Source organism: Homalodisca vitripennis, chromosome 2, assembly GCF_021130785.1.
Source record: "Homalodisca vitripennis isolate AUS2020 chromosome 2, UT_GWSS_2.1, whole genome shotgun sequence".
Taxonomy (NCBI): Eukaryota; Metazoa; Arthropoda; class Insecta; order Hemiptera; family Cicadellidae; genus Homalodisca; species Homalodisca vitripennis.
In genome coordinates this window covers 214046374-214059391 of record NC_060208.1, presented here as the reverse complement: position 1 = coordinate 214059391, position 13018 = coordinate 214046374, and the positions used below count along the sequence as shown (strand labels likewise).

Here is a 13018-nt window from a genome sequence, read left to right as displayed (position 1 = left end):
AGACTGTTATCAACTACTTAGGGATAAAACGGGCCCTGGAGTCTTTTAAGACATTCAAATCACCAGGTACCGATGGCATTTATCCTGCTTTACTGCAGGAAAGGTTCTGGATAGGCATTTAAGTGACACAGTCCTCATCAACCGTCCCTTACATTCAAATCAACATGCCTATCAGAAAGGTAAATCTTGTGAAACAGCCCTACAATGTCTGGTTGACAAGATTGAGCAAGCTATTGAACAAAAGGAAATAGCTTTAGCAGTATTCCTGGATATAGAAGGAGCTTTTGATAATACGAGTACTCACTCTATAGTGTCTAAGCTTACATGCAGGGGTACGGAGAAAACTGTTGTTAGATGGATAAATAACATGCTTAAGAGCAGAAGAGCACAGGCATATCTGTGAGGAGAGGCATATGAGGCATATGTGACAAGAGAGGTCAAAACGCAGCGAGGATGTCCACAAGGAGGTGTATTATCACCAAGCCTGTGGAACATAGTTGTGGACGACTTACTCTGGACTCTGAATGAACAGGGTATGTATGATCAAGGCTATGCAGATGATGTTGTCATACTCATAAGAGGCAAGCATATGGTTACGTGTCTGGAAATGATGCAGAGAGCACTGGTCATTGTGGAGTGATGGTGTGACGAAGAAGGACTTGCAGTGAATCCTTTGAAGACCGTCATGATACCATTTACAAGTAGGAGGAAACTGGAAATCACACAGTCAGTCCTATGTGGGGGCCAGATACAGATAAGCAGGGAGTTCAAATATCTAGGAGTCAAACTAGATGATAAACTCACTTGGAATAGTCTGGAATACATAATCAGCCGATTTCAGACTACATTGATGATGGTGAGACGTGCGGTAGGATGCAAATGGGGGCTTAGACCCGACATGTCACATTGGCTGTACACCAGAGTCATCAAACCAATGATGGTGTATCGCTCAGTGGTATGGTGGCCGAAAGTCCAACAGGTGACTGCCGCAAAAAACCTGTCAAAGGTACAGTCTAATACCGGGGAATATCGGAAGGCCTAACAAGACTTTCGGAAAAAGCACAGTGGACAGACGGGAAGACAAAGTCCACTTTTTATTCCGAAATTAAGAGGGAATTTCTTGTACCAAGAGGAACCCATGTACCGATTTTCAAGTAACTAACACCTTTTTATAATGATTTATTAAAAGAACGTGATGTTAAGAAAGCCCTTTCGGACCGTTGATAGTATATTATTGGTTATTCTAAGCAGCTTGGGGGAGTGAGTTTACAGTATCTGTGGGTAGGAACGACTGGCCTGTGACGTAATTGATCGATCGGGCGAACATTCTGTCGGTTGAACACACCATTGAGCACGTGGACGTTGATGCTGGCAGGTTTGGCGTTGGACGGCACACAAGTGTAGTTGCCGCTGTCCGCCTTGTCCGCCGCATTGATGGCCAGAACGCTACTCTTCCGGTCGCTCAGCACGGAGACCCCGCGCTCCTTGTCGTAGTTTATCATGCGGTCACCGTGGTACCAGAACACGTACACAGGAGCCTCCGTGCTCTGACGCAGTGTGCAAACCAGGCGCAGCTGGCTGCCGCTCTTGATGTGGAGGTCGGGGGACCCGAGGATGTCAGCTGATGCTTCTGAAACGTCAAAAATAGAATTAATTAGAGAGACCGAAGAGAGGGATCGGATCATTCGGTCACCATGGTGCCAGAACACGTAGACAGGTGACTCCGTGCTCTGACGCAGTGTGCAGACCAGACGCAGCTGGCTGCTGCTCTTCATGTGGAGGTCGGGAGACCCGAGGACATCAGCCAATGGTTCTGAAACGTCACAAATAGAATGTTTGAGTGGGTTAGGTTATGGTGAGTATGCAGTCACCGTGGTTCCAGAAGAGGTCGAGGAAGCCTCCGTGTTCAGACGCAGCTGGCTGCTGCTCTTGATGTGGAGGTCGGGAGACCCAAGTATGTCAGCCAATGCTTCTGAAAGGTCACAAATAGAATGTTTGAGTGGGTTAGGTTATGGTGAGTATACAGTCACCGTGGTTCCAGAAGAGGTCGAGGAAGCCTCCGTGTTCAGACGCAGCTGGTTGCCGCTCTTGCTGTGGAGGTCGGGAGACCCAAGTACGTCAGCCAATGCTTCTGAAACTCCACAAACAGAATTTTTGAGGAGGGAAGATAATGAACATAAAGATACCGTAGTACCAGAAGGGGTCAATAGAAGCTTTGGATTTTAGCTGATGCTTCTGAACCAATACAAATAGGGCTGTAGAGTAGTGCAGAACATGGTATGCATGTGTTCACTGGAAGGCGTAGTAGGGACCCTACGTGTTGAGCATATGTTTGATTTCAGATAAGTAAACGCCTGGACTACCCTTTGTGACCGTACGATTTTCAACAGATTATTATCAACAACAAATATCAGTAAGAGGCATTTAGAGCAGATCTTCTAACTGTGTTAACCTTACCCTATAGTCACAGTTATAAACTATGTTAGTTCCTGCGTATGAGGGAATTTTTATGAAGAATATGTGATGTTTTCTACCGTAATTGTGCAGCGAATATAATTATAATGTTTATCTTTGTCAAATTACAATTTCGTACTCTTGAAATAAAGGATTTTATATTTTACTAGCCAATTTTCTTGATAAAAATCGAATATTTTATAATAATTTCTGGTTAATACTACACAGTATATTTTATTTATTTAGGTATGCAATCATGGAATATTTTTTTATTTATTTCGCGTAGAAACACATCCTCGCCTATACAGGAAGTCATACAATTTTGTAATAATCCGGTGTAATTGTTTGCTTTAACACAAACTAGTTTAGTAGATAACGAGAAAAAACTGTTTCTGTTATATCCTACAAGTTTTATGCGACACCATTAATGTTGCTGTTGTCATCTTACACCTCGAAGAGGTGTAATAAACTGCTTGGTTTAACTATCACTCTACTAACTGTTTTATACCTGTTTTTTTTTTGCGTGAGACATTTAATGGTTAGATATAGCTGTTAGGAAAATATTTTTTCGTATTAATATATAGTTTAATAATATATTATAATTAATAAAACTATTTTCACACCTATTTATACTTTACTTTACGTCAAAAATAATTGTTTTATACTCAAAGGGCAATGTTTTTAATGGGTGTATTTTTATCCGAGTTTTTAAGAATTTTCAGTTTCATAATTTGAAGTTAGAATCTATTTTACACCTTATACTTTCATATTTGGCTAGTGCTTTCAATTTACACACATTATACTACTTGAAGTATTATGAATACATAGTTCGTTTAATGGCTTTATAATCGGTATAGCTTGAAATGTCCACTTAGCTTATTAGGATTGAGCTCACTTCAGAAATGTTGCTTCAACTGCTTAGTCATCCATATTGATAACCATTCATTTTAAAAGTTACTATAGTATCAAACTATCAATAAAACATCAAAAATATACTTTGGTAGTGGAGAACCTTGCACAAGTTTAAGCCTTTACTTACAATTTTTGTCAAATTTTTTTAAATATTATATTTCTTTTAATTATATTTAAAAAAACTATTATGCTTATATGATTTTAATACAATTTCATGTAAGATTTTAATGACCTTAATATTAAAGCAGTATAATTTTAAAATGCCATTCCAGTACAATCAATAATACTTATCAAGATAGTCAATGGGGAGTCAATAGTACATTATTTTGATGTAGTTGTTGATAAATTGGACAGGAACGTTGAAAAATAGATTATTTGATGCATATGATCCTATGACACATTTTTCTGACTGCTTTATTATGCTAATATATGAGACGCTAATTGTATGTTTCTTAATAAAACATAAAACACTGAAAGATTTGAAAATCAACTAATTAATAACTATCAGTCAAAAATACCAGCACAATCACATTTCGTATATAAATTATAACCATTAACTGGTTTACCGTAGGAAATAAATAAATATCAAAATTGCAAAAATAACAGAAATACAAGAAAAGTACATTTTCATTACAGTTAAAATAACTTAAATTTTACTATCAATATGTTCTTTATTTAATTGCCACTTGATTGGCAACAATAGATTCAATAAATTAAGGTTAAAAATAAAAATAGAATAATTTACATTACACAAAAATAATATTTCAAAGTCTACATTGATCATACAATAAAGATCAGCAAAAAAACAAACAAACCATGACATCATGTTTAGTTCAAAAACGTTTTCGAAATGTCACAACATCTGAATACTTACATTTCAAAATGTGCAAATGTTTAAAAATTATGGATTAAAGATAGCGGCCGGAAATGTTAATATTAATAAAAGATGAATTACGGATTCATTTCCCAATCAGAATGTGAATTTCGTGAAGAGGTGATATTTTAATCCTGTACATAAAGTGTTCAGCACAAGCAGTACATACTTTCATATTTCTTATATTCGGATATTTTTTAATCAGAAAGCTACTTGAGACGTATTATTTTGGAAAAGTATAACCTAAGTTTACTCTCAGTTTGAAGAATTTACGTTTACTTTTCATCTTAGGCAATGAACATTTTTCAAAAATGAAAATATAGCCAGTTGTTACAAAAACTTAAACCAGTTGTTACATTGAACAATATTATACTGTACTTTGTATTTGACGATGGGAGGATCGTGAAGGAAACTGGATTTTTTTAAGGACATTTGTCATCGTTCATGGATTTTTTTAAATTTTTGCCACCCTCTTGTTTCTGCCGAGACGATCGTCATTTATTTTTTGGCATCTGGTCAGTCGTAGGCGGTTGGTCGGCGATTGCAGATCTATTGTGACCTGTATTCAGTAGTTCAGTTTAAATAATTTTATTAGTGCGTTTTGTTTTTTAATAAGTGCATGTTTTAGGGGTAGTAAATTAAATACACAATTTGGTGGCTGTGATTCCTGACTTACGCGTGTCACAACCCTCTGGTGTGATTTATTTATTTTAAACTAGTTTGTAATTATGTGTTAGCTTAGTTATTTATCTAAAGAAGAGATCAGATTGCAGATCTCAAAACGTAGTGTTACTGCTTTTTTTTGTATCACTGAACGATGGCAAATGTCCAGAAAAATCCTGCTTCCTCCATTATACTGTAGTTATTCTAATTCCGGTAAATATAACTAAATAGAGTACTCATCTAAGATAACATTTCATCACAATAAAATGCGGCAATATTGAAATTTTGATAATGGAAAATAGATTGGCACTATTGTAGGTATATTGACATACACTTAACAAAGCTAACATCAGTTATTTTGCTACTGACCAATCGTAACTGTTTGTCAATTTAAAGTAACGATGAAGCTTGCCAATCGCTTTGAGCACTAAACATAAGTTATACTGATTGACCTGCTTATAAATGTGAATGATAAAGGCTCAACTATGACTGTGACCTTTACAAATATGTTTGTTGGCCACTCGTGACTGTATCTAAGGGTGAAGCAACAATGAAACTCACCTATGACTTTGAGCTCTACAAATATGCTGGTAGGCGGATGTGTTGACACCTGACACTCATACATTCCTGCATCAGTCTTCTGGACCTTGTGAATCTGGAGGCCCCAGTTCTGGAAAACAAAATTATTTTAGGATCCTTGCTTGAGTGAAAGCAAAGCTACAACTTCACTTGATTTAATATCTGTGTGTTTTCCCCCGAGATGTGGGAGATAAATTAAGCTAGTTTAAAAAAAGTATGCTCTCACTTGAAGTTTACATTTGAATATTACAGATATTCTCAACCACAAAAATACTCATCAGCAGCACTCCATTTTTGGTATGTTGTTTTTATTACTTATGGATGATGCCTACTCAAGTCTTCAGAGGTTTTGAATTGCGGGTTTTACCACCAGCTGAAGAACAATTATCTTACGTTATATTTTTCCTTCTTTCTTTTTAGCATATTCTTACATTTTTAGAGACAAAGACTCAAGACTGTCTGCTGGACATCTCAACTTACCATCTTCTGCAGAAGCTTTTTTTCCAGGTACTAATTTTTATAGGGTTTTAAGGTTTTTTCTCGTATAAAAAAAACAATTCAAAATTTTAAAGTGAAGTTGCTTTTTATATCTTAAAAGATGTTATTAAAAAGAAAATAACACAAAATGTATTTATATTAAGGCTCTCTCACTTTCGGAAATAACTTACGTTATTTAACATTTTAACTGGAAAGCAGATTTTTTTATAAACCCTATTATCATGTACGAGTATGGCCAATTTATGCCTGCCACTCGTTTACTTGAATAGTCCTCTATGTGTATGTATCTATTTTATACGCAGTGTATTTTGGCAAAGGCTATGTGTATTATACAAAAAACCATCCCTTTTTTGTTCTGTGCATCAATCCTATGCGTAGTCTCATTACACAAACTGCAGTGTCGTATGACCTGGGAGAGTAACACAATAATAGGTTTTAAACTTAGGTTAGGTTCTTAGCACTGGGCACTATATGATAATTGTTATACAAGTTAGTTATATATTTATTTATAATAGCAATGGTTTATCTTGATATTGAAGTCAAGGTTAATTACTATACAATTAAAAATGGTCATCGTCTTAGAATAATAACAACATTATTATAATCTTTTTTATTTTTGCTCCATGGACCTTAGTTACAATATTTTCTGTGTATCACAAGTATGCATATTGTTTAAACAGACGTATGTATCAAAAGTGTGTCAAAGTGTTATACCTGCCATTAGGACCTGCAATCAGAGAGACTACACTTTTACAAAGAGCAGAAAACGTATAGTTAACATCTTATGGTGATATAATTATCATAAACCTTGGACCAAAGATATACCTGGTAATGTCGACCAACTCACCTGCAGGTGCCTAGCGTGTTCCACCATGAACCTGTCGTCGCTGCTGTAAGTCGCCAAGCCCACCGTGAGTAACTGGAAGTCCTTCCTCCTAATCCAGGATACCTGAAATAAATAGTATATCCATAATACTAGATCCATATTTACAATACATCCATATTTAGAATAGTAAATAGTACATATGTATGAATCCACGGTACATATTTCCATCCACATATTATTTTTCTGTTTAGGCCCAACATTACCTTAAAGTTCTTTAGCTTAAAGTTATCTATCATAGTTCTTAAGCTTACACAACCAGTGGTATGACAATCTTCTCAAAATTTCAAACCGCACCGATTAAAACGTTAGTAACACATTTAATTAACTATCTTGAAATAATACGCCTATGTGGAGTTAAATATTTGCCTAAAAAATCTGATTTATGCAACCCAATGGCTAGATATATATTTTACCATCGAGGTAAAGATGCTCAATAATATTTAGCACAGAAGGTTTAGTTGGTATGGCATTTGTACGTAAGGGGTACTACCACAATAAATTACATGGATATATTTTAAAACTTATACAGATCCTGAATCTATATTAAATGTTGTTTATGAAATATAATTGAAGATTTATATCGTGATCGAATAATAATTTTTTACAGATAAGAAACGAACCCCGTTGTAACAGTATCTGGGCATTCAACAAGATTATATACAACTTCCAGCAGTTGGACAACCAAGGGCAGACCTATCATATTTATTGATGTTCAATGCCACAGTCGTACAAAAACAACATTATAACTGTTGGTAAGTAAACCGATAATTCCCGTAACCTAATTTCTTGCAACATCCTTGCGTGCCGTACGATAGTTCAATTGTTCATGTTCTACTGACACGATCAACAGTTTAGCCAACATAACCACATATTGATTGTGTACCGGCAGTCTGGCAAATGTTTACTGTAGTACGTCGGATTTCGTTCTAAGTGGGCACATGCAAAAGGTAAATTAAAGTACACAGACGTGTATTATGTTTTTATTGTTAAACACTTGGAGTATGAGAGCAACATTTTGTTTACATCTTGTTTATAGGAAAGGAGTTTCATTCTTTATCTTATCGCTTCTGATAATATTATATCTAAACCAGCAACACTGCTCTATATCCCTAAAATGGATTTCCATTTTCTTCCAATTAGAGGTACTTTTAGGGATTTAATATTAAAGATTACAACGAACAAAAATTACTACCTCATTTTTCAGTTTCAAATAGAAAACACATTTACAATGAGAAAATGCTTAATATTAAGAAAATTGTTGAAAGACTTCAGATTATGAATGAGTTTGGCAGCTTGTGAGTTTTTTCATAAATAAAATAAAATTGATAGTTAGTATTAAAAATTTCGTACCTCATTTTAGCTCTGTATAACGATAATAATTAATAATATTTGGTTGACGAACTAAAATTCGCATAAAACTGACTATACCAGTTCCAAACTTGATAAAATGCAGGGTAGGGTAGCTGTGTATTTTTGTAAATCAGTAAAGGCATAAATTCGTAACATTGTATTAACTTTTAATTATTTTATTATAAGGGACAGAGTGCACATAAAAACCTACCACACCAGTTCCAAATTTGCGCACGACGCAGGGTAGGGTGGCTGTGCTGGTGATCTGAGCGGTAACGACTGTGGAGTTCTCTGTGGCAAACACGGCAGCCCTACCGTTCTGGTCCTGGGCTAGCGTGTTTTCCGATCCTCGGTGCCTCTTAGGGTCGACACTGCGCTTTGGGCGGTCACCAGTTCCTTCATCAGCGGGCCCTGTGGAACACAACCCCCTGCAGTTGAACTATTCATTTCATTACATTTCAACAAATTTTATTCAAAAAAGAAAATTGTAAATTTATAACAAGCCCCATGCACTACAAAAAGTGTGTACGGGAAAAAATATTACAATAATTATTATTACAAATATTAGCAGCCGGTGTACATGTCCACTCTGTCCCTATGTTTGGTGTCAACTTTTCAAACACTATGAAATTATACTAATTTGCAGACAAAAATATCTACTTTGATATACAAATATATACATAAAGCATATATATATACACACACAGATATAGATTCCTAATTTTCATTTTCTGTATTGATCTTAATGTTTAGTTTGTTCTTATAGGCCTATTTATAATTTTTTATTTCGTGAAGACGGTTTTAGCCCAAATATAGAAATTGTTCATATCTTCCTATTTATTATTGAAGATTTATATATAATAAATTCAAAAAAATAAATGAATATATATATGTGTGTGTGTATTTATGTGTATATATATATATATATATATATATATATATATATATATATATATATTATAGAGTTATAATAAAATAGTAAATGTATGTATATATATATATACATATATATATATATATATATATATACATACAGTTACTATTTTATTATACCCTCTACTACTTACTACCTCAAATATAATTTACATACTAGCAATGAAATCAATATAAACATGCAAATTTATAAAACAAAGAATTGAAATTATTAACGGTCAAATAAATTAGCAATTATAACAGAAAAACTTTACTTTCAATTACTTCAACAATTACTATCAAACTACAACTATAACAGCTCTATGGAACTAATTATATTACAGGAATATCATAAAATTAATGAAACAAACAATAAACTTTCAAAAAGATAACAAAATAATAGATTAAATTATAAGGCAAACACAGAAAAAAATCTAGGGAGATTTAAATTTAAAGGCTTAAGAAATCAAATTTCAGTTAAATAAATTGCAATTTTCAGTGCCTCTCTGTTCTCAGTAGAAACCACTACCCCTACAAAGGAGCCCTTTAGAATACAACGTTCCTACGCCATAACCAAATATCTCGTAACAAACTTCGCTAAGGTTGCATGCACAACTTTAGGTCAATAATTTTTTTCATTCTCAAAATGTCCTGCGGACATAAACATTTTAATCAAAAAACGATTTTTAAGCCTTAAAACAGATATAAGAGAGTCTTTTCAGCTCACTGAGTTATAGGATTTTTACAACACTCAACCAAAACCCATAGATAGAAATGCATCATCATTGAACTCATATTTGTCTATTTAGAATTAAATTTTATGCAAACTTCGATGGTCTAGTTTATAATAAAACTAGCTGTATCCTGCGGCTTCACACGCTCTTCGTAAGCTTTGCCCGTGTATGTGAACTTCTGGTTCAAGTGAATTATATTTCCAGTGCCGATGTCGAGTTTGCCTTATTGCCACGACCAAGAAAGTCTGTGTATGTTTATAGCCATCATACACTTACATGTAATTTATTATAAGGTGGTCTAACACTCAGACTTTAAGTTCAATCAGAAATTTATCTTAAAGACAAATATGTACATCATCACTTCAATATAGTGTTTGGTTATTAAATATACATAACTTGCTCGTAATTGCAGTTTTTAGTGTGCAGGCGCTTTGAAAACTGGTATCTTTTGCAGCACTGCCTGGTGGTGAATTACATCAATGGGCATAGTATATAAACCTTCTCTGTGGAAAAATGTATATACATACATACACATTTTCATAATAGTCGGTTAAATAGTTTACGATTCCATAAAGGACAAACAAACATTCATATATATATATATATATATATATATATATATATATATATATATATATATATATATATAAGAAATACACAATTAAAAATTCATTTGGTGAAAATATAAACTACGAAATGAGATCAAATTAGTGAGTAAACGATTTGCCATTATATATTTAACAATTTACTTCATAAATAGGTTTCTATTATGAACAGAAACAATTCAGATCCAATAACAGAATTGCATTGCGCAAAATGGAAATTAAATATGAAACACAAACATTTCCTCTTAAAGTACACAATAAAACAAGAACAGTAGTTTAATCCCAACCTTTACGTGTACATCTGACTCTGGCTCTGTACCAAATTGATATTGAGCACAGTCTTTGATGTTTTATTTGGATATCTGCAGGTTCTCGCCGCTCCCACCAGTTTATTGACATAGCTTACTGTTTTAAATATACATTCTCATTAAATAAACACTGAAACTGTACACAAAAATAAATATTTTATAGAGTAGTTGAGGAAAATATTTTGATAAGAGAAAAAAGTTATATCGTTGATGAAAACGTATCTTCAAAAACCATCTTCAATTTCTATCATTCTGCACATTCAACAACACTTTTAAAATGATCTCATCATAAACTCCTTCACAGGATACTAGCTAGTATTTCTGGGTACGATGTCACAGCTTATGAATTATATATCCTTCCGTATTATTATTATAATATATATATATATATATATATATATATATATATATATATAATATATATATAATATATATAATATATATATTATATATATATTATATATATATTATATATATATATAATATATATATATATAAACATTGAATCGCTAAAAAGTACTTGCTCCGCCGGGACTCGAACCCGGATATCTCACTTGCCGGGTGAATGTGCTACCATTACACCACAGAGCCCTCACTTTTTACGATTCTATTATTTTTTATTTGGCTGTTTCATTCACATATGTGTTAAATAACCAAACTAACATATGATTGGAAGATCAAACATTTGTCAAAATGGTATTATTGAAATTAAACAAGGCTATTGCCATTTATACAAATTTAATGTATGTATATATATATATATATATATATATTAGGGAAGGATATATAATTCATAAGCTATGAATTTTGTTGGTTATATATTTACACTGACACGATCCAAAGCTTAGCCAACATAACCACATATTGATTGTGTACCGGCAATCTGGCAAATGTTTACTGTTGTACGTTGAATTTCATTCTAAGTGGGCACATGCAATAAGTATACTATAGTACATAGACGAGAGAATTATTATGTTTTTATTGTTAAATACGTAGAGTACGAGATCAACGTTTATTTACATCTTTTTGATGGATCAAGAGTTTCGTTCTCTATCGCCTATAGATATCTGCCTGTGAATAACTTCATTCACCTCCCTCACAGACTAGTTTTCTGCGAGACTAGATTTGATTTATAAAGTTTTTCTTGCAGCAATAGGGCAGCAATGTTTTATTTATTTATTCAGTTTTGTGGATGCGCTGAGTAATTAATTTTAAAACGTGTTATTTATCACAAGCCACCGTATTATTGGTAATACTATTTCCTTCTTGTTATAGTTATTTTCCTTTAAATTATGCCTTACATTTTATCATATTCAGATATTATTAATGTAATAAAAGTATATTTTTTTTGTCAAGTCATTCAGTTGGTAGGTTTTGATAAGGCAGTAGTGTTAATTGCTGAATGTTCTAGTAGAAATGAACATTGAGGCTTGATCAATATTGATCGTCATTGGCTGAGAGCGTCACCCAACCACAATATAGCTTGTCCTTCTCCATAAGAGCACGATTTTTATTACAACGAATCTCAATCTTTCACAAATAAAGACAGCCTATAGTTATTAATGCAGCTCCGCAATACTATTATCAATAATACGGTGGCTGCCCTATTGCTGCAAGAAAAACTATAAATTACGTCTAGGCTCACAGAGAACTAGTTTTGTTATTTCAACTGCTAATTTTCTATCTATATATAATATTTATATTATTTTTTATTTTATGCCATAGTTTATTGTGTTATTATTGTTATAGTTACTGTTTTGAAACATTGATACATAATATTCTTATTATATTATGCTATAGTTTATTATGTTATTTCTATTGTTAAGGTTTATTTATTGTTATTGATTTCCTGTATGTATTGTTACTGTCTTAAAACATTTATATATATATATATATATATTTATATATACATATATATTATCGTTTTACATTATGCCTTGCCATAGTTTATTAAGTTAGTATAATTTATCAGCCATCCACATGATTTGGTTTGTTTGTAGAGATTCTTGTTTAGGTTAAGTTTAAGTTAATTGTATGAATATTGTATATAAAATGGAGAAGTATGTCCGTTAGATATAAAAAAATAAAGCTCCAAGTCGTAAAATTGATGTTTCATTACTCATGGAAATTCAACAGTATTACATTTCTCCACAATACTAATAATTAAACTTGTGGCTAATAAAGAAGCGAACTCATCTCTCACGAAGGAGGCATTATGAATATTATATGCACCAGAAGTCCTT

General features: G+C 33.1%; 1 protein-coding gene across 1 annotated transcript in view; it reads right to left on the bottom strand.

Moving 5' to 3' along the window:
* The window catches only part of LOC124355391 (lachesin-like), a 66423-nt gene that overhangs the window by 8726 nt on the left and 44679 nt on the right, over positions 1 to 13018 (bottom strand). The window contains exons 3-6 of the mRNA XM_046806517.1: positions 8428 to 8627; positions 6828 to 6929; positions 5465 to 5573; positions 1346 to 1630 (exon numbers count right to left, since the gene is read on the bottom strand). Coding sequence (XP_046662473.1) covers positions 1346 to 1630; positions 5465 to 5573; positions 6828 to 6929; positions 8428 to 8627 — 696 coding nt within the window. The remainder of the gene's footprint in view (positions 1 to 1345; positions 1631 to 5464; positions 5574 to 6827; positions 6930 to 8427; positions 8628 to 13018) is intronic.